The sequence below is a fragment of the Poecile atricapillus genome, chromosome Z, assembly GCF_030490865.1.
Source record: "Poecile atricapillus isolate bPoeAtr1 chromosome Z, bPoeAtr1.hap1, whole genome shotgun sequence".
NCBI lineage: Eukaryota > Metazoa > Chordata > Aves > Passeriformes > Paridae > Poecile > Poecile atricapillus.
The window spans coordinates 15,172,836-15,195,617 of record NC_081289.1 but is presented as its reverse complement, the minus strand read 5'-3'; the positions used below and the strand labels follow the sequence as shown (position 1 = coordinate 15,195,617).

At 41.8% G+C, this 22,782-nt stretch overlaps 1 protein-coding gene across 1 annotated transcript in view; it reads left to right on the top strand.

Annotated features, from left to right (window-relative positions):
• The window catches only part of LOC131592595 (fatty acyl-CoA reductase 1-like), a 116,273-nt gene that overhangs the window by 77,383 nt on the left and 16,108 nt on the right, over positions 1-22,782 (top strand). Inside the window, exons 3-6 of the mRNA XM_058864195.1 lie at positions 12,718-12,893; positions 15,767-15,946; positions 20,543-20,720; positions 21,841-21,885. Coding sequence (XP_058720178.1) covers positions 12,718-12,893; positions 15,767-15,946; positions 20,543-20,720; positions 21,841-21,885 — 579 coding nt within the window. The remainder of the gene's footprint in view (positions 1-12,717; positions 12,894-15,766; positions 15,947-20,542; positions 20,721-21,840; positions 21,886-22,782) is intronic.

Sequence of the window (22,782 nt, the reverse complement as noted above, 5' to 3'; positions counted from 1 at the left end):
TGACATCTGAAAGTGGTTCAAAGCCCTTTCTGATATGGCACTATTTTTTCAGGACTTCTTTGGTTGCTATATTGATTGAAATACAATTTTAGGCCTGTTTGGCCTGCAGACCCAGCACAGCAGAGATTATTTAGAAGTCCATATCTATGGGACACTTCTCAGTTTAGGACTGACTGCAATGTTGCAGGGAATTCCCAACCTCTTATGTTAACTAGTAGTCTGGGATACTCTGCTGCTGCTACTAAAAATGTAGCAGACAAGGCAGAGTTTCACTTGAGTTTCATAGAAGCAGTGCTAAGCAATCTGAGACTTAAATTCTCCTTCCCCTCGGCATTACAGTAAAAATGTCCATTTTTAAAATAAATGACTGTGCATGCTCTAAACCATTCTTAGCTACAATAACTGATATTAAACTTCAGGGCGAAGTAGTGTTTCAGAAATGGAATCTGTCCTAGTAAAATCATACCTAAACTGGCAAGGTCTTTTGAGCAACATGCAAGGAAATGCAGATTTCCATGACTGCAGTGCTGAATGGAGATTAGCATCCTTTTGGAATCGGACTTTAATCTTGGAGATAATCTCCTGAGCTGCTGTTCCTGTGGCGGTGCATCACTGATCTTCATACCCTATAGGACACAAATAACTTCAGAATTGTCAGTGTTGTATATTAGTTATTTCTCTTGATTCAGAGTTATGAGCAGGTATTATTATATAAATTGAACCTTTTCAGGAGATGCTTTTAGGCATGTGGGAGGGAAGGAAACAGAGTGTTTTGGAGAGTCATCTCTTCCAGTGTAAAAGGGAAGAAGATATTCTTGGTTTAGTACATTTTTACTCTCTGAATTAGACAAAATTGAAATGCTCTGAGTGATGAATTGGGCAAATGATGGGGAGATAATAGCTGTGCTATTATCCCCGGAGAGAAGATGCCAAAACGGAATGCCTTTCGTTTGAAAGGGATGAGTTGCCATAAAACATTCCACATAAGGAAAATTGCATGGACTAGGATTTTTCTTGTCCTTTCCTCATAGTTCTGCTGATCTGGTGAGCTAAAACCTTTTTGCTCTGAAAATAAGTCTGAAAGCAGCATATCTCTGCAGTTAGAACAATCTACGTGAGATACTTGGCCATTAACTCGAATACTTCTGGAGAATACAAAGCACACATTTACCACTGGGGCACGTGCCTCTTCAGAGGTCATTTTCTGCAGCTGCACCACAGCAGTATTTCTCCTTTCCTGCTTGGGCACCCTGTACAGCTGCTCAGGAGACCCTGACTTGTGGGTGGTACAAAGGGTCCCAGACAGGTGGAGATTCAGTGGTATGGCAGCACCAAAAAAGGGTTCTGCAAAAGCACAGAGGAAGGTGGAGTGCCAGTAGAGTACAGAAGTCCCCCCATCACAATTAAAACTTAAGTGGTGAAGATCTTTTTGTGCTGTTGTGGTTCCCTCAGGCTGACAGGGCTGACACCATGAAACGATTACAGAATCTCTCTTAGATCAAAACACACCAGTGGGCTTGTCATTTTCTGGTACACGTGTGAGAAGCAGAAATGTCGTGAGCTGAGCACAGAAAATCCAAGAACACCAAGATTAGTGTTTTCTCATTCTGTTACAAATGCTTTGGAATTACAGGTGTGATTTGGTGGAAAGATGGAGACAGAGCCTGGTTGGGTGTGAGGCTGAGCATCCAGCTGGAGGTGGGTTAAAGGCTGTCCCTGTTGATTGAAGGATAGAGCTGGTCTTTCAGGCTGGTGAGCCAAAGCTGATAGCCATAGGTTACCTTACGAGCCTGGCTCTCCCCTTCAGGGTCCAGGCTTGAGACATAACCTGAATTAAGAGATTATGATAATATTAAATTAAGCAATACACTGCTGAGAGAGTAATAAAGCTATTAAATGATAACTAATCTAAAAGCACACACAACTGTAAAGCTACTAATTATCATTATAATTATTATGAATTACATCCAACTTCTGTTGAGTTATAACTCTACTTCCCTAACCCCTTCAAGTCTCTCCCCCCCTTTCTCCACTGTCTCACACCAGGTCTTTTCAGATGAAGACATGATGGAAGCTCCAGCAGCTTATCCAGTATGGGTCTTTTCAACATCACTGTGGGCTGGGATTCATCACCATTTGTAGGTGCCCCCACTCCAGAAAAAAAAAAAAGCTCCCCGTCCTCTTTTATTTTGTCCCTGATTTTACATATTCCTATTTCCTGTTTTCTATTTTTGGGTGTTTGGTTTTTGGACCACACTTGCATTTCCCTTTCTCTGTTCAAACTCCTTTGAAACAGACAGTCTGTCCCCAGTTACTTCTCCTAGTTGGTCCCATTACTGCTGTATTCATACTCAAGTTTGGTGGATTTTTTCAGTGCTTTTATTCAGGCAGTCTTGATTTGTATAGTTTTACTTACATGCTTGCCTGGGTACAGGTGACTTTGAAGTCTTTGCACCACAAAACTCCCCTGCCAGCATCCAGTTCATGCTGGCATCATATTGTTTACCATATTTACTCACTAAGACAATTTTATTTTAGTCTTGACTCTTCTACCCAGGTCTAATTAAGCACAAGCAGTTTCTCCTCTTGTGTATAGCCTGCATAACACAGCACCAGAGTAACCAATTTGTCACACTCTGGTTTTGTGCTCCTGCAGCTTGTCCTTGAGCTGTTTTAATCACTTTGCTCATTCTCAGGAGATGCATTTCTTGGTGCTCCATCACGACCTCCTGCATACACCTTATCATACTGTGGCAGTTAGTTGTACTGTATGCCCTAGAGATCCTAACTTTAGAACCACATATTTCGGGGCAGATCTTTCAGTATTGGGTTGGGTTTTTTTCTCCCCAGGAAACTGGAAAACCAATAGGCTGCCTCTACCAACTGCAGCAGGACTGGTGGAGAAATGACCTGTACTCTCAGTTAAATACGTCGTTAGGATATATAGTATAGCCTCATGCAAGTAGTATTTGCAAACATTGTGTATTTCTTACTTGTGTGGGGTGGCAGGTGCATTTCAGTACCTCAGGATGGTTGGATGGGGCATGTTCTGTTTGTTTCTCCTCCACTCCTTCCACCAGGGTTTTTTGTTGGGGAGAATGAAACAGGGAAACCTTATGAATGTGATTATTTGGCAGAAGATTCTGAAAATGTGTAGCCTAGAATCGAAGTAGAAATGAAAGCCTGCTTTGAGTCATAAGATACTGAGTACTAGTTACTATATGACCAAAGAACAATAGCCTAGCCAGCTAAAGGAGAGTCCCTGATGATGAAACAATGTCCTTCTGCTGATAGAGAATCCAAAGGTCAAGAAGCAAGGGAAGAATTTGTAAAGCTTTTAGAGTTTGAAATGCAACGCTGTATGTTAATGTATTAATTCTCATAGGCTGTATGTAAATTATTTAGTGGGTGTATCTCGTAGTGATTGGTTACTGGGAATTAGAATATTCACTATAGGAAAGCATATAATGGATTGTAACAGGAACTTCGCTCTCTTAGTTTTTCCCTACTCTTACCCTCTGGTTTTTGCTGCTCTCTTGCCTCTTCTTTCTCCCTCTCTCCCTATCTTACCCTCTTAGTTTTTCCCTCTTACCCCTCTCTTGTTCTCCCCCTCTCTCCTAAGCCTCCCTGGTTCTCCCTGCTCTCCCTCTGTTGCTCTTGTTTCTTCCCTCCCCATCTTTAACCTCACCTCTCCTGCTCTCCCTGCTCTCTCTCCCCTCCCCCTGGGACCACGTGGACGCCGAGGCTGGCGGCGGACACGGGTCTCTCCCTCTCTTTACCCTTATAATAAATTGCTTATACCTGAACAGTTTGACCCAGGAGAAGTCTCTCACCGTGAGCGAGTGTTTTGTACATCAATATTTTTTTCACTGGTAGATTAAAGCATTAAAGGAATTTATAACCTCGTGGGACCACAGCCAAGGACACAGGCTCATTACTGGTAATCCCTGCTCAGACGGATGGGGAAGCTTTGTGTACAAACAGCTTTTTGTTGTTCATAGAATCACAGAATACCCCAAGATGGAAAGGGCCTACAAGGATCATCAAATTTAACTCCTGGCCCTGCACAGTTCAACCTGATTGGAAATGTTGCTCATTCTGGTGATACGTGGTCAAGTGATTTGTTACACCTGAAGCATAATTAGCCTGAGTGTTCACTTTTCTGCCTTGTATGGACTGGCTAACATAAAATCCATGTGCAATCTAGAGCTGGAAGCTAAAGGCAGCGAGCATGAATTCCAGTTCAGCTTACATGGATTATCCTCTTTGGCCTCCCTTGGAAGCAGTATGAGTTGAAAATAAACTTGCAGAGAAAAGTAACATTTCACTTGATAAATGTATTGAAAAGTGCATGTCAGTGTGAAGGATGTCTCAAGCCAGAAGTCCTGTGCTCAGAAAGTTTTAACATTCTGGCTTTAGCTGGAAAAATTAGTAGAGTGCCAGAGATGATAAGTTTGGCTTATTGATTCAGTAGTCTCTGAGGTGCCAGAGCAAGCTAAAACCTGATCCTGGTTTAAGGACACTTGATATGGCTTTCTCAATTCTGTTTAAAATGTGTATGTGTTTCTTTCCATACTAAAATATTTGGATTTCTCTACTGTTAAAAAAAACCCCAAACCAAGCAAAAACAAAAACAAAAAAACAAACCAAAAACAAGAAAAAAAACAAACAAAAAAACACCCAACCAAAACAAAACAACAAAACACAGACTAAGTCCTACCTGACTGCAGACAAAACTCATCTTTCTCTGCCTTAAAGAGGAACAATCTTGCTGGGTGTGTAAAACATCATCTGACTTGTCTTTTACCATCAGGCCTGTCAGAACATTCTAGTGGGTTGCAACTGCAATGGCAGGAGAGGGAGAAACACTTCAGAGGGTGTAGCTGAGCCATCTGTGGCAACGCTCTGATCTTTGTATGGGGAAGTGAGCGACATCTGCTCCTGGCAGACGTGTTACTATTGCAGGCTGACGGGAAATGGCCCTCCTGACAACAGGTATCTTTGTTGTGAAACAAGACAACACCTCCTGCTTGATGAGACCCGAGCAATTGGAAAAGGGAGTCTGCATGCCAAAAGGCTGCTACAGACTTCCCGGGGCAATTCTGCCTTTTCCTTACATCCAGATAACTTGACAAAGTTCAGTGGAATTGATTTTTTAATAAATTTTTTTTGGTTTTGTTTCAACCCATGGCCAGGAATTGGTGAATTTTAAGAATGTTCACTATGGGTAGAACTAATTGAGCCAAGCGTTATTAAAAAGAAGTCCATCTTTTGAATAGCAAACAAAGAGGCTGGATTCAGAGAGAAGGTTTGAGCTGTGTTTCCAGAGGGGCTTCTGCAACCATATCCAAAAGGTTTCTATGGATTCTTGAGAGAGCTGGCCACAATCAGAGGCATAGGTTACAGCTTGTCTCCAGTAGCAGGGGTACTTGCAGAGCCAGACTGTGCTGTAAGTAGCTGACTCTATTTGGACAGATGGTTCTATCTTCTTAAAGAAGTTTTAATTTCCTTAAGCTGAAGGCTCCTTGGGTGGAAATCAAGGATTACTTGTAACTCTTTTACTTCCTTGCTTGCTTGGAATAGTGACACTACAGAAAATCGGTTTATGATGATTAAGAGATCCTTTCTTAGATGTTTTCTTAGAATATCAACTGTTTTCTTCTTCACTGGGTTGATCTCTTTTTCACAAAGGCCCTCACTTCTAGTAGTGTCCCTGTTCTTCCTATCAGTCTTCTAAATTGCATTAGCTTCCAATAATCTCTCAGGGATTTCCCCATTTGTTTTCTCACTGTGTGTGCTGCCTGTAGCCTGACTGTTGGAATATGGTCCTAGTTAAGTGATAAGAAAGAAAAAAGACAGGTATTTAACAGGCTGGGGTACCCCAACTTAGGGATTTTCTCTTAAGCACCACTCAAGAAATTTTGTTTTCATGATGAAGCTAACAAAAATATATGTGGGATGACATAAGGCAGCCAAAATATTTGTGTCAGATGTGAGCACTAAAGAAAAATGCTGAAATGAGAAATTATTCTAGGTAAATCACAAAATCATCCAATGGTTTTGGTTGGAAGGGACTATAAAAATCATCCCAGTAGGTGGCCATAGGCAGGGACACCTTCCAATATACCAGGTTACTCCAAGCACTGTCCAACCTAGCCTGGAACATTTCCAGGCATGGGGCAGCCACAGCTGCTCTGTACAACTTGTGCCAGGGCCTCCCACCCTCACAGGGGGGAATTTCCAAGAATATCCCATCTGAACCTGTTGATGAGAGCAAGAGGTCCTGCACAGCACCTCTCCTCACTGACTCCTCTATCACTTGGAGAAGGAAGTTTTCATCAATGCATTCCAGGAACCTCCTGCAAAACTTCCATCTTTAATCAATTGTACCGTTTGACACATCTATAAATTCAGTAGTCTTGGCATGACTTTCAGTCATTGAGACCACCTGGCAAGAAATGGCTCGCACTCATGCCAGAAACCTTTTGTACCTTCCAAGACATCACGGCCACAGGTAGGATATCTGTTTGGGAAAAGCCCTGGTTCTGGGCTAGCTCCTGACCGGGCTAACTCCTCACTTGTGACCAGTGACTTGTTCTTTTTTCCGGTAATCTTCTAGCAGAGTTCATTCTAGAAGAGTGAATTACTGTTCTACTGTACTCATTTCCCAGCTGTTCAGCTCTCTACACTTGAGTGCCCTCTCACTGCAATGCTTGAAGAATCTCTGGCTCTGATTTGAGTAGCTTTAAATATTTGATGCATTTGTCTTGATCTGTTCAGCTTCTGCTGTGTGTGACATCAAAGGATTTTTACCTCCATTTACCATTTCAGTTAAGGTGCAGTTTGGTGCCCACATTACCCCTGATCCTCTTCATGGTGATGTTCTCTGCTTTCTGGCTCAGAAGGAGGGCAGGGTGAGGAAGTGCAGGACACCCACCCTAGGCTGCCATTCCTTTGGAAGAGCTTTTTGGAAGGACCAAAGTTCAGAAGACTGCATCTCAAGACTTGCCCAGATACACTCCTAGGAGCTCAATGGCCCAGATGTTTTTGTCCTTGAAGCAAAATTTGAAATTGCATCCCAGCACTGTTTTGTACAGTGCTGCCTCCTCTGTGTGTCTGTGTGACAGCCAATATGCTCTCAAATGGGAAAGTAATTTTTGGTAATGTCTTTAAATATCTTTCCAAGTATTTTTTGGTAATTTCTGACATCCCCAAGAAGTTTGACACAGTCCTTAGTCCCAGCTGGTTATCCTCGGGAACTCAGCAAACACTCCTGAAGTTCCCTGGTGTCCAAGCAAATCTGGCAGTGGAGCTTGGAAGATCTGTGATTAAAGGCAATGTGTATGGAAAAGGAGATAAAGATCCTGTGTCTGGATAACTTTATATTTACTGGTATTTCCAAGTCCATACAGTGATTCTGAAACCCTGTGGTAATCAATTCTGCAAGGCAGGAACTGAGGAAGGGCACAGGGATCTGACTCCAGTTGTGACTGCTGACATCCTTTGGCAATTGACTCCTGTTGACCCATGGCCTCATTGGGGCATAGTTACAGAGAAGGTTGAGAAAGAAAACAGTCCTAGGAAATGTGTGGGAAGAAACATTTTCAGTGGTTCCTGTAGGAAAAGCTCCAAGTGTTGCCATTCTCCTTCCCTGCACTTACATTCTCCCCCATCAAACATTGATGCTGATCTCAAAGTATCACCTAGGGGCACCGGGAAGATCTGTGATAAACATCAGAAAACTTCTTGTTCTATCCGTGACTTGTCCACACACACCTATAAGATGTCACTAGAGACAATGGAAAGCTTTTCCATGTGTCTCAAATCCCTCACGCTCCTGTCCACAGCATCTGACTTGGAAAGTGTTCCAGATTCACTGCTGTGTAATTCAAGTATTCTTTCTAGAAAACAGCAGGCTTGGTCAGCAGCCAATTTTCAAGGAAACTGGCTATTCAAAACCTCATCCCAAATAGCTGGATATACATATATATATACTTAGCTGACCTTTATTGGAACTTTCTGTCCCTCTCTTTCTTTCTGTAGTCTTCATCTTTAAATAATCAGCTGTTTTGTTTACTAGATTTTGGTTGTGAGTCCTGTATTTCCACTACATTAGCTCTACTCAGGGGAGAATAATAGCTCTGGATTGAAGCATAAGCCAATTGTTTTTCTGTAATGAGGAATGCTTTGCTGCCTGCTTTCCAGCTGAAGAGATGAATTATGCTTTATTTGCCTTGAGAAGCACTGTACTTAAAAGCAATTTTCTGAAGAGGAAATGAGTCAGAGAGTGCAAAAAGGGGGAGAAAAAAAGGCTCTATCCCAATTAAAGCTTCCTGATCTGCATTTTCACACATTTCTTGACTGAATAATCCTGGTGTTTATTGCTGGAAATCTACCAGGCGAAAGATTAATTGCTGGATAATTACTTTGAAGCTGACAAGTTCTATCTCAAATTTGTTACAATGGCAATTCAGAAATAGTTGTGTACCTTCCTTCCTTAAATGTATTGGAGGATTTTATCAATAGCAAACACAAGTGATAAACTCTTTCAGCAAGACTAAACTGCAGGCATTCGGTGTTTTTTTTAAGAGTTTTTTCCATGACTTTCAGTAGTTTAAATTTCTGATGATCACTTGTGTATTTATGATGCTGTCATTGAAATCACCGAAGGATGGATGCACACCCTGGGGGATGTTATTTTGTGTATTTATATATAGGCTGTTCCCCTGCATTTGTGCACCAATGCTCTTTTCATAAGAGGGATTTCAAACACCCTGGGTTTAAAATTGTTCCACATACCCAGTGGACACCTTTTTCTTTGAAGAAATTCTTTGCCCTCATTCTTGCCCTTGGTCTGTGTCTCTCTTAGGATAAATTATATATTTCCTTTACAAGGAGCAAGTCTTGCCTATATTTTCCTGCATCATGCTAAGCAATCCCTTCCATTTCTTTATCTGAGAGATGGAAGCTTTTTACCTGTTTTGGGGTTTTTTTTCTCTTTTCTCTTTTTTTTTTTTTAATTGAGCTCTATCAATCTTAGTGTTCTCTTGGTTCATTGTATATGAGTTCCATTTTGTGGAAATTCTCTGGATTTTCTCCATTTTAAAGGTTGTCTTACAGTAATGCCTTGAAATGTTCATGTTGTAATGTAAGTTACCAATCCTCCAAAAGAAGCCTGATTTCCTGGCACCTATTAAACACACCTGAGGAAAAAAGGTTGCCTATCTTGGCCACACTTAAAAACTTGATGCTTTCTGGGTCAGTCACCAGTGCCTGATGGGGTAGAGGGAGATCCAGGAGTGCTGTACAAAAAAGAAAGGACTACCCAAGCCTTTGAGAAGGCTTTGAAAAGGCTAAACTCATGCAAGCTCTTTTTTTAAAGTGGACCATGGCTTAGGCACTCTACTTTTCATTAGTTTGTATTTGCTTCACTGAAAATGCCTCTTAAGATGTGAAGCCTTTGGCATTTTGCAGTGTTCAGTGATTCCTTTATTTTTCAGCTGTTCCAGAGATGTGCAATTTGCCCTTTCTTTGACGTTTTTGTATCTTTGTGGCATGGAAAAAATTCTGGTTGAAGGATTGGTAGGCAGAAACTTTTCTGAATTATTACATGCTTTAAGGCAAGAGCAGAGAACACCAAGAACTGCGGATATCCTTTGGAATGGGAGGTCAGAGCTTAGGAGGGCAGGAATAGGGAAAGTGTCCATCAGACACACTCAGCTAGAATGTTGGGAGAAATTCCTGATGTCCTGTTTCCACATTTTTGACAATGTACAGTGAAAACACAGAGATCTGATTAGTACTATAAAGGGGAATTGCCTGATTACAAAATCAGAAATAAGAAATTTTCCCTTCTGTTGAGGGGCAGCACAGCCCATGCTGAACTTACATCCTGTTTTGAGGTTAAAAATGAGGACAGCAGCATTAGGATGCTCAAAAAGACAATGAAATCAGGGTAAAGTTATAACTCATTTCACTCTCAGTTTCATTCATATTGGACAACTTGAAGTCAAAGGCCTTTCCTTTCTCTTCACTGTAATTTTGTGGCAATTTCTGTATCCCTTCAGAAGTGCTGCTGACCTGGCCAGTCTTTTCATGTAATTTCAACAGTACATCAAGCCAGTCCACTGACTATTTTATATTGCCTGATGGCTTCTAAAAAGGAAAGACAGAACAATCCTTAGGCCTCACACAGTTACTGGGGATTTATTATTTATGTTCTTTGTGAGTTCATCAGAATTTAGAGATGCAATTACAGTTTACCTTCAGACTAAGCATCATCTTTATGTTAAGTACTCCTTGAACTTCAGGAAGCAGTATAAAATAAGCTGCATTTGTTTTGCCGTTAAATCTTCCCTCATTTCCCTGTAAAGCACTGACAAGTCTGAACCCTTCAGCTTCCATAAAAGAAGCAGGAGACTTTGAATAAACATCTGCTCCCGTTATCTGATTTAATGGTGACAATGTACTGAATGTTCCTGTGGTGCAGAAGGTTTCCAAAGCAGTGTGCTGACTTGTATGCTTGCATTTGGAAATTGCCTTCATCCTTCAGAGGAATGCAGTGAATCATTGGAGGGGATGAAAAACTGCAGCAGCTGAGTGGCACGTGGTAGCAGCAGGCACAGAAGCCGCAGGGGAGATTATCTGCAGCAGGAATGTCAGGAGGAGATGTAAGAAGAATTTAGCTGTCAGTGGTTGGCACTGCAGAAATATTACTCTTACTTTATATGCCGTGACTGAAATGGAGAAAGGGCTGATTCATTCTTTCTCTGCCTTTGCATTATTTATGCTAAACAAGTGGAAAATAACTCTGATTTTGTAGTGTTTTGCACCCTCTTTGCAACAGAACAAACAAATTAAAAATAATATTCCTGATAGTTACACAAGATAGACTTGGTCTCGTGTGTGTTCTCTGAGAAACCTTTGCATTTTGTGTCCCATCAGGGTTTGCTGGCATCTCTCAGGAGATGATGCATATTTGGAGAGCCAGCCATCGTATTAGAGAACATGCAGACATTAGGACTGTTGGTGCCTGGGAATTCAGTTCCTACAGTCCAGCCAGCTCTCACCAACACCTTTGCCCATGAATAACTCTCTCTAGAGATCTATTTTCTGGCCTAGCCACACTGATGAAAGATGTGTGCACTCAAGTGCAGCTGAGAACAGTGAAATGGCTTTGTATTGTCCTAACTTGGGCTAAAGTTTCGTGTTTATAAAGGATGTGCAGCTGTGTGGGAATTTAAAATAAGTACAGAGTGTAGTGCATAATGGGGAAGGCTAATGATTCTTTTATCACCTCTTTATCCGTAGGAACCTCAAGGTTTACCTAGATTTGCTTGTCAGATAAGCAGAAAGATGATAATCCTTTAGTCAAACAAACAGACAAAAAAAATACTGCTATTAGGATCAATTTAATATTTCACATGTCTCTTAGTATGTTTAATTTATGTCACACAATTTCTGCTCATACATAAGCACTGGGCATATCAAAGGTAGAAGAAACTCTAAGAAAAATAGAGGCCATGGTAGTGAAGATAATTCCAAACTCGGTGTTACTGGTGTGTAGGCTACAGAGAAGGGGAGACAGCCCTAAAACACAGAGCTACTGAAAAGTCAGCTGGTCCATCCTCCTGCCCCAAGGCAGGTTCAGCTGTTCCCTCCCTTTCCTGGCACTACTTACCTAGACAGCTCTTAAAGGTGTCCAGAGGTGGTGTGATTTGTCCTTTGCATCCCTCAGTAATCTCTCTCAGTATTAGGTGTTCTGTCAGTAGACTTGTTACCTTGGAGGTGTGATTATCCTTTAGAATCTAGATTATACTGCTTCAGATCCCACAGCCGTTCCATTATACTGATTCTTTCTACCTTTCTTGGTAGAAATGACATGCCACTTCACTCAAACCCCCAGATCTCTCCCCACCCCCCCCCCCCCCCCAAAAAAAAAGAAAAAAGGAAGAATCTTTTTGTACTTAACAGTTTCTATTAATTCAGTTGAAATGGCTCAAATATAATTATGCAGAAATGTGTCTTGGAGTCATATGATCTATGGATTATACTTGTAGGAAAAAAAAGGCTGGAAGACAGCTTGAGAGGCCAAACAGCTGCACACATGTTCAGTTTTGCAAAAGTGCTGGTGGCACTCAGCAGCTTCAGCAGTGGGGATTATTAAGATGCCCCATCCATCCCAAAAAGCAGATCCTGGACTCCTCTGACATGAACGAAGAGTGACAGTAGACAAGGAGCAGCAAAGGAAGAGAGGAGGAGGAGGATCAGGACTGTGCCCAGTTCCTCTCCTCTCTGCAAGTCCTTTGTAGAACCATCTAGCCTGAGTCTAAAGCTGCACAGGTTTTCCCACTCCATACTCTGCCCTCCTGCTCTTCAGCTCCTGTTTTGGCCCTATGGGCAGCCCTTGAGGTCAAGTAGCAAGTGGTTGCAGGAGATGTGGATGTAGAGGAATTTTGGTGGCTGTCTGAGGAAATGAGTGGTGGCAGAGAAGATTCATTAATCTCTTCAGAGCAGTGCATTACCCCCATATTTTTGTTCTGTTTCCCTTGGGAGGGAACAAGTGAATGGACTATTTTATCATCTCACCTGTGTCCCCCCAAACAGGAATTCTCTTTTGTGCCAGTTGCATTGATTGATGTAATTGGACTGGCTGCTAATCAAAGTGATCTCAGCAGCCTAATTCTGTACCTGATCTCTCTCTGTTTGTGCTTCAAGGTCTTTGACAGGGTCCGAGAAGATTGCCCTAATTTCCATGAGAAGATTAAGCCTATTAATGCTGAACTCACTCAGCCCAAGCTGGCCATCAGTGCTGAAGACGAGGAGGAGCTTCTGACCCGGGTCAATGTTGTCTTCCACTGTGCAGCCACAGTTCGCTTTGACGAACCCCTCAAGTACGTCCTGCTTTTCTGTGTTTGCTGAGTGTGATCCAGGGTGCACCATGGCACTGTCCAGAGCATCCCTTGCATGGCTGCACTGCTAATTCCCCACTTCCATGTTCGTGCTCCCTGTGGTTCTGTGCTGAATATACAGGGGGTGTGCTCTGGGAGCTGTCTTGGCACAGTCCCATGGGAACAGAAGGAAGAACTACAGGATTGGGTTGTAATACTGTAAGGGAGTTAAGTATGACCTAAAACTGGAGTGGGGAAATAGGTGGTTTAGGCCATCAGGGAGATGTTTTGCCAGAGCTGGAGACAGCTTGAAGTGAAATGGTGTTTTGTCTATCTCTAAAGCTGGTGTTGTTAATGGCCTTTCTTTGTCATTGAGTAGATGGAGAGGGAAATGAGCTGGTTTGAAAAAACAGCCCATCACAACCTTTAAAACACCCAGCTCTCACTGTGATTAACTGTTTACAATAAGTGCTAGGTTTCTAGGTTTCTGAAGGAGTTCCCTTGGGAGTGCCTGTCCAGGCAGGCTTTTCCATTGAGAAAAAACAGCAGAAATATGCCACTGAAACAAGCTTAAATGTGTAAGTGCCCATTGTCCAGTTAAGCAGAGATGGATGATCTGCGTTGCCAGATCCTCATATTTCTTTTGAAAAACACTAAAGCTGTGATAGTAGAAAACACAATTTGTAATATCAATCTTTATTTGCACATGGGCTAAGGAGATATCTACTGTGTCCACCATAAATATTTGCGTTTTAGAACAACTGATTGGAGAAACACCAGAAAGGAAGCAGCTCTTGACGTAATCTTGAGCCAGTATGTAGGTAGCCATAAATGTATTTAAATCAATGGACAAATAAACCCACTTTAAAAATAAGTGTTAGTGGCGTGAAACATCACAAGGAAACCATATTTTTAATAGGGAGGATAGCTAGAAAGAAGTTAAAAGTTTAAAAGGTCATCAGCTTGCAGGCAGTGTAGATACTATTTAAAGACTGCTTGTATGTGATCTGTCAAAATCTCTCTAACAAGGAAAATGATGATTAGAAGGCAAAGTGTATAAGAAGTTCTTCAGCTCAAATTATTCCTGACTGAATAATAAAATATATCAGATGGATAAAAGTTTTAGCAAGTATGAAAGTACAATATTGCTGCTCAGTTAAGAATTTCAAGCAGCAACTTGATGATGACACAAATAAAATTATTTTTTCAACATGGCATAAGCTCCAAGATTACAACAGAATATATAAAATCACTAGATAAGGAAGGAGCAAAAGCATTGCTGTGAAAATACTGGAAAAGTAGCAGTGGAGACACTAAATTAATTATTGGCATCAACATGCAGTATATTTAGGGAATTCTCCAGATGGAATTCTTGAGGGCAGAAATCTCAGAAATTGTGCTATATTAAAATATTAATAGATGCTGTTTTAACAGAAATAGAAAAAAAATAAAGACATAATGACAAAAATAATGACAAAACAAATAGCAAACCACTAGGGTTAGATGATACTCCCTTTGAAGGCTAAAGGAGCTCTGAACAATTCAGCAGTAATCTGTCCTAGGCCCATATTATGAGCACAGTTCTGTTCTCCTCTGAAGGGATGCAGTCAAACAGAAATGTGCATGGAAAAGTAACTTTTGTCTGAAGGGTTATTCAAGTAGAAATATTGGTCCTGCTAGAAGGGCAGGAGAAAATAGAAATCTACAGAAAAGGCTTTCCTTTAATAACAGTGTGTAAAAGGAAAAGTATCTCTAGCTTTAGATACAGTGGTCCAAATATTGATTGTACTCTTCAGCTGATGTTTTCATTCCTTTGGACTATTCACATTTTCTCTTCAACATAATTAAGTTTTTTTAGCATACACTGTGCTTGATGGCATAATTCCTAACATTGTATATGTCTTTGAAAGCTTCTACTCCTGGGCTGAGCAGATTGCATATTCCTGAGGTTTCTCCCTTCTGGGAGGCAAAGTGTCTCTATTCCAGTACAAAGCATGCAACAGAGTCTGCTGGCTGGTCTGTTGCAGATTGTCTCTAGGACAACTTCTAGCTATGCTGAGTGCTTGAAGGTCAGCCTTGCTAACCAGGACATTCTTTCTCTTACGCTTATCAGTTCTTGTCTCCATTGCTTAGGAACTTAAGCTGTTATTTCTAATTCTGTCTTCTTTGATTATGAGTAGCTTTAAACTAAATGAGAGTGTGTTTATATTAGATATTAGGAGGAGATTCCTTGCTGTAAGGGTCCTGAGGCCTTGGCACAGGTTTCCCAGAGCAGTTGTGGGTGCCCCACCCTTGGAAGTGTCCAAGGCCAGGCTGGATGGGGCTCTGAGCAAACTGGGATAGTGGAAGGTGTCCCTGCCCATGGCAGGGAGTGGAACTGGATGATCTTTGAAGTCCCTTCCAAGCCAGGTCATTCTATATCTATAATGCTATGAATCTGGGCTTTTTTGGGCCCAAGGACCCTTTTCTGCTTTCTGAAACCATGTGTTCATCTGGTTTAGCAGTGGTCCCTCCAGAGAGCACTGAATGTGTGCCATAGGAACCGTAGTGCCATTTCTAACCAATAGGGGTTAGAAATACATGTTCCAGGGACAGGTGGCCAACATGTCACATTTAGAGATGTTAGTAAAGTCTTACTTGTCACCCTTTCAAATTGAGTAAAAATACTTGAGAGACATTCAGTGTTCAGAACAGCGAATCCAACAGCATTGCTTTCAAAGCTGGTTTCACACTTGCATTTCACTGACATTTTCTGCTCCACCATGTCCCCTGCTCCTCCCTGACTTCCCTTTCCGTGATGAGGTTTGGGTAAGGCTCAGCCTTCATACGTTCTTTGCAGTGAAATGCCTTTTGCTTGTTTCCCCTGTGTTCGTTAGACATGCCCTGCAGCTGAACGTGATGGGCACACAGCGGCTCCTCGAGCTGGCCCGGCAGATGCAGAATCTCGAGGCCTTCATCCACATCTCCACTGCCTATGCAAACTGCGTCCGGAAGTGCATCGAGGAGATCATTTACCCACCCCCAGCCGAGCCCCAGAAGCTCTTTGATTTAGTAGAGTAAGTAGGAGTTGCATTGCCCCTTCCAGTGCTGGCTTCCCTTCATCCTGCAGCAGACCTGGAAGCTGTTCACAGAATTGGGTGGGATTTCTGTTCAGAGGTGCTGTTACTGCTGTTTCTTTGTGTTTATTTAAAGACTGTGATTTCATGAGCGTCCAGTATTAAGTTCTGCAGGAGGGTATTTTCTGCCAGGAGTGAAGTTGCTGCTTTCTGTAACACTCAGCTCTGCTGCTGCCTTAGTAAGAACTGATTTTTTTCGTAAACCTTATTTCTTTTATCTTTTCAGCTTCCCAGTGTTGTTTCCACTTCTTTCAGAAATCCTGTGGTATTTAACTGGAGTTATGTGGGGATGAGTAAGAAACAGGCTATTTTAGACAGTTCAGTGTGAATCATTTAGGTTGGAAAAGACCTCTAAGATCACCAAGTACAAGGTTTGACTGATCATCACCTTGTCAACAAAAACAGAGCACAGAATGCAACATACAGTGGGGTTTTGAACATTTACAGGATTGGTGACTCCACCACGTCCTTGGGCAACCCCTTCCGATGCCTGGCCACCCTTTCAGTGAAGAAAATCTTCCTGATTTCCACCTCTCCTGGCATAGCATGAGGCTATGTCCTCTCAACCTGGACAGGAATACAGGGCTTTGATGAAACAACAAAAAAAGCTTGATTAGCTGAATTTACCAAAATAAAGAATAATTAGAAAGAATAACAAAATCAGATGATAACGGTCCCAGGAGACATTCTCCTTAAAATAATTTTCCCACAACTGTTATTGTGTTTTCATTAATTTTTTAGGGGTGATATAAGCAGCTGATCTGTCATCTATTAACCCAAAGAGCTGGTATAAAATCTTTATTCTTCTTGATTTAGGATAATGGAAGATGAAATTGATTAATGCCCACTAAGAGAACTGCTGCCTTTTTTAAATATATTTTTTTTTTTATAAAAAAAGTTTGACTTAAGAAATACTTTAACTGTCTAAGCATTACTCCAGGAAAGTTAGTACAAACTATTTTTCCTATTTGAATTTCTCTAGTAGCCCATATTCTTGGATATGTTTACTTCCAGCTAGTAGTCATCAATCATTTATCATTTATTCAGTAAGTGGAGCATGATAAAAACTTGAGAAATGTCTTAGTGCTTTAGAGCAATGGGGCTCCCTGGCTCAGTGTCTTTACCTCAGGAGTGTCACTGAGAGATGCTATTTAGAGTAACTACACCAGCCTGAATACTCTTTTCTGTTCCACTCACAGAAGAGTCTCAACCTTTTTAATGTCTCCTCATGTGCTGATGGCTCTGTCTTTGTGCTGATGTTAGTTGTCCTTCCTCTCTACCTGTTCTTTAACTCTACTCCCTCCCTGAGGTGTGGGGGTCAGACAGAACTTCATGCAGTCAAGGTGTGGTCACTCAGCTTCAAAATCACATCATTGATCTCATTCTCATGATTCTCTGATGATGGCCAGCATTTCACTGATTTTTTGTCTGCTTCGGCTTACTGACATGGAGGTTTCAGAGCTGTCAGCTGTGATTCAAAAGCCTTTGCTGAGCTACAGTTGCCAGTTCTGAGCTCAGCCACCTCTAACACCAGTTCTGATAGACTGCTTTTCCGTAAAAGTGAAGCTGCTCTGTCATCTTTTTGCCCACTGACTCAGTTTTTTGTCCTTTGATGTTCATCACTGTTAGTACTCTATTTCATAGTCCCAAAAAGCTTACCATCACTTGCAGCTCTGAAAACAATTAGTGTTGATGGCTCAGATTCAAAAAAAGACTGCAGCACAGGTCTGACTGATAGTCAGAAGTGTGGAGAAGGGCATGGCTACCTCAGAGGTTCTTACTTGATCTGCTTCATATAAAACACTAAGAATTTAAGTATCTTAGCTTGAAAATACTGCAGAGAGGATGATGTTTGAGATGCGCCTTTAATATTTGCCATTTAAGTGAAAGAAGTAGTGTGTGGATATCTGGGTGCAGAAGGTTTCAGAGAGGGGAGTAACAAGTATCAGAATTTTACCTTCAAAAGGGAGGGAGGGAAAGTAGACAAAGAAATATAAACTACCTTCAAAAATGGGGAGAAATACAGATTATGTTTTGCATCAGCCAGCTGTGGATGATTCCAATCACAAGCCTTGTCTTAAGGTGCTGCTCTGCAAGTGCTTTGAGAGGGATAATTGAACAACTGGATGCAATAAGAGATCCATTTAACAGTGCTTTTGGCCATGCACTTGATAGATGCTTATTCACTTGAAATCTCAAGGAGGACTCCCAGTTGTTTATTTTTCAGCTTTTATCTTCCTGTTACATCTTGCTGTTTCAGTATTCTGATATTTAACCTGCACGTAAACCCTGAGGCTTAAGCTGTGTAAACCAAAAGTCACACTTCTAAGTGCTGCCAGGCCAATGGGGGAAACATATAATCTGCTGGATCAAGCATGGTTTGCCTTAATCTAAAGCTGAGGGAAATCAGCTTTGTGCTGAAGGGTGTGCTGAGGTAAGGAACACAGCAAAGTCTCGGCTGAAGATGTGGGTTGGTTATTGCAGAAAATATAAATCCATCATTGCTTACAAGAAAGAGTCTTATTAATGCAAAGCCATCAACACAGAAAGTTGTGTTTTCCTGTGGCAGAGTAATTTGGTGCATATAATGGAGAAGTTATTAATAGTTTAATTTGCATCATTTGCTAGGAAGGGACAAATGCATCAGTGAGCCGAAGCAGCAGCTTTTGTGAGTGAGCATTCCAGAATCTTCCAAGTAGGTCACAGAGCAGTTCTCCTTGCTGAAGTGTCAGCTCAGCTTCCCTTATGGGAATTTTGGTCAATCAAATCACCCGGCAAGCTGGTACCCTTGGGACAGGGCCTCAGGTGATGCAGTAGCTCTCTGGAAGGATGAGGGTGAAGGGAAATTGCTTCTGCTTGTACTTCTGCACCTGTCTGCTTTGTGAGAATGCAATCCTGCAACCCTCTATTATGAAAATTAAGAAAAAAAGAAAAGGGGAAAAAGACTTGCACACAGCTTAATGAATTCCCAAATGAACTTAGTGTTCCTCCAGGCTCTGCAAAAATAGCCATCTCCGTTTGGTAGGTTGGTAATTAGCTACTCCACTGATTCAAACAATAGCAGTTTAGCTGAGAGCCTGAGGTTCAATGGCTGCCTAAGCGGCTTTGCAAATCATGTCAATATTATGTGCTGCTTGTAACCTCTGTGTAGTTCATATTTTACGTTTAAATGCTTTCTTCTGCCTTGTTTCTGCAGCGCAGGGCCAGGCTTGCAAAGGAAGGCGTTTATGCCGCTATAGGGCTTTTTTATTTAAAGAAAAAATCCTATATACTAAAATTTTTCAGATTTTTAACACATTCCAAAACTTAGAGATTTGCTGCATCCAGCGCTCCCCTGTGAATCAGTGCTCTCTCATACAGCAATTTCCCATCTGTGCCAAATTAGAGCCATCTGAAAAGTGCTGGGCCACCTGAGCCACCATGTCTTTGAAGGGTTGACAGAATCAAGGAGTTTTTCAGGTGTGACAGCCAGCATTGTATTTCTCTCCCCTTGACCTCTGCCTTTTTCTGAAATTCAAGACAAGGAGGGGTGAAGTGAGGATCTGCCGGAAGCAGTATCCTTGCAGTGCCCCTGGGAAGAGTCCACCTCTTCAGACTGAACTCTAAGTCCGTTGACTTAATTACAAATTGGATTATAGGAGCTAATCCTTGATTCTGTGGTGTAACACCAGGCTGCTGGGAGCCTGTCAGGGACTGGCAGTGAGGGCTTTGGAAGCACAGCCAGTTCTTGTCCTTTAGACCCAGGTGCTGGCAGGACCTGTGAGGTCCTGGTGCTATGCCAGGGAAGAGCCTTTGGGCATTAGGCCCTTCCTGCAGCTCCATTGTGATAAGGGCTGCTTTTTAAAAGCTATCTGCAGAACTGCTTCTGATGGATTAGGTACTTGAATATCTTCAAAAAATAAAAAAACAACTTGGAAGAGTTCTTTTGGGTTTTTCTGGTGATTTGGTTTTGGTTGTTTTTTTTTAAGCACCAGCAGTTTCCTGTGTGAACAAACCTGTGGAAAGCCTGGTAGAAGGAACATCTAACACTGCTAATGGTGGAAATCCACTGTTGGAATAATATCTCTGTAGGACATTGTTCCAGCTTTTGAGACCTTTGTCTTGTTACACAACTTGCCTTAACTCTAGGTTACCCGGAATATCCAGAAATATATTTGGGAGTGTACAGGGACTGTGTTGGCTAAGGATGAACACTGCTGAATTCCTAGGCTGGAAAGCTCCATCAGGCTGTAGACCCTGGCAATATTTATGTTACAGATTCCAGTGAAACATTAATTAAGCAAGAGATTGCTCTGAAGGAAGTTTGTAGAGGTACCTTTATTGGAGCTGGACACTGTAGCATGAAGCTCAGGGTTTATTTTGCATCATGAAGAAAGTAGCCTTCTCCCACAGAACTATTTTAAATCCAAACCTTAAATAGCTTTGGCTGTTTTGTCCTCTGTTTCACGTGAGGATTCCTGTCTCACTGGTCTGCTTTGCCCAAATATTTTTCTCTCCCTGCACGGTGGATGATGGTGTTCTCCTTGTTTCCTGTAGGTGGCTGGATGAATCTATCATTCAAGACATCACACCCAAGCTCCTTGGGGAGTGGCCCAACACTTACACCTACACCAAAGCCTTGTCAGAGTACCTGATTCAGCAAGAGAAAGGAAACTTGAACGTTGCTATCATCAGGCCGTCCATTGTGGGAGCCAGCTGGCATGAGCCTTTCCCAGTAAGCCTGAATATCCAATTCCCTACTGAGAGTCTTTGGATGCAGCTGGAACTGTGGTACTGTCAGGAATCTGTCTCTCCTTGTAGCAGTGTCTTGAGAAACAGGTGTCAAGTTCATAGGGAAATGTATGGAAAAGGTGAAGATCCTGTGCTGGAGTAGAACAGCAAGCCTTCTTCAGCATCTTGAGGAAGAACTCCTGTGAGAAGACCACATTTAAACAATAACAAGAGCTGGGATAGTTATGGTGCAGAATGCTGGGCTTGCAACTGGATTGTCCATTCAGGCACACCAGGGGTTTCTGTGCTCAAAACATAGGATCTGAGGGTTGGTTGTACTCCTGGTGCATTCTGGTTGAGGTACAAATGCCAGACACTCAGTAATTAAATGCAGCTGTACTTTGGAATGAGATAATTCATTAAGCTGAATATACTGATAGGAATTATGTGCCCTAACATTGCAGCCAAATTGGAAAGGCAGCACAAAGTCACCTTTGACTTTCATGCAGCCTGAAGTGTGCCAGAGATGGCTGAGATACAGCCAAGGCTCTGGGCCAAGCTCCCCATCTTGGAGAGACAGAGAGTTCTGTTTGCTGTCACAACCTGTTCCAGGTCAAACAGCTCATCACTGCTCTGATCTCCAGCTCCCACAGGTGGCAGCTTACCTGACCTGAAGTAGGATGGGTTTCAAAATGAGTGGTATGGTTTGGTTTGGTTTTGGGGGTTTTTTATTTCCTTGCTTTAGAAATTAGCTGCTGTGACCAAATCACTCTTGGTGACAGCTTCATGTTATTTGTCAAAGGTAAATATCACTCCAGCTGTTTTCAGCAAATGTGGCAGCACCAAGACACTGTGGTGTTTAAAGCCAGATTTTATTCCTGAGGCCAGGGAGTAGGAAAGAAGTGGTTTCTAAGAATAAACTTAGATTCTGTTGATGTGTAAATTGCAGGCAATGCATCCCCTGGTACTGGTTGGCATGCTGGCAGCTGTCCCAGATGAGCTGGCATCCATCTAAACTGGTGTCTTCTTGCTTCTTTGTCTACACCATACTACTGTCATCATTTAGAAGCCTGTGTAAGCAACATATCATTGAAGGGAACACTAATCATTCTCCTTTTCCACAGGGTTGGATTGACAACTTCAATGGGACCAGTGGAATATTTATTGCGGTATGTCTGGTTACTATTTTATCTCCCTTAAAGCAGAGTTTGTTACTAAAATAGAAATTCTGATTGCTATTCACTTAGAAACTGTGTGCAGTCAAGGACCACAGGAGTTTTCTGAGTCTGGGAGAAAGATGTCCCACACTTGCCACGGGTTTGTCAGCCGGAGGATGGTCTGTTTGTGTTGAGGTCAAAAAAAGGACATTGAGAGACTATTCATGTTGCTGGTTCACTAAAATGTGAATTGCAGTTCCTAAAAACTCCAAAAAATCTAAAGGTTTGGTCACATTTAGCCAGATTTTCAAAGAAAAGGCAAAAGATGTATCCTTGACATGAGGGTAATGCATGGGTATCACAGCTTGAGTCTTTTAACACAACTTTATTTTCTAGGACAGGTTACCACAGTGTCAATACAAGGCAGCAGTTCCATTTGTCTCTATGTGTATTGTTTCCAAATCCACTGCTATACCTTGTTATCCCTCCACAATACCAAAGATTCTGGCTCCCACTGCTTTGTGCAAGATTTTTCCCTGTACAGACTACACCTATAGTATGATTGATTCAGACTCTGCCAGTCACATTGATGATTCATTATATTTTTTCCTAACTTGATAAAATATTCCCTGTAAGATGAAAATAATCATTACTATTAATACCTGAAAAGAGTAAAGTTGCATACCTTTTCTCCTGCCTTACAATTTCTTTTTTTTCTGAGCTAAAATCACTGCCTTAGGTCTCTCTGTCAGTCCATAACACTGTATAGCTCTTGGCAGATATGTATGTTTATGTATGAGTTGTCCAACTTCATTACTTTGTCAAAACTATGTTCTAATCAGCCTGGTGCAGTGTATAAAAGGATTAGTGGTCTGCAATCATAGGAGAGCAGAATAAAATTCAGATATG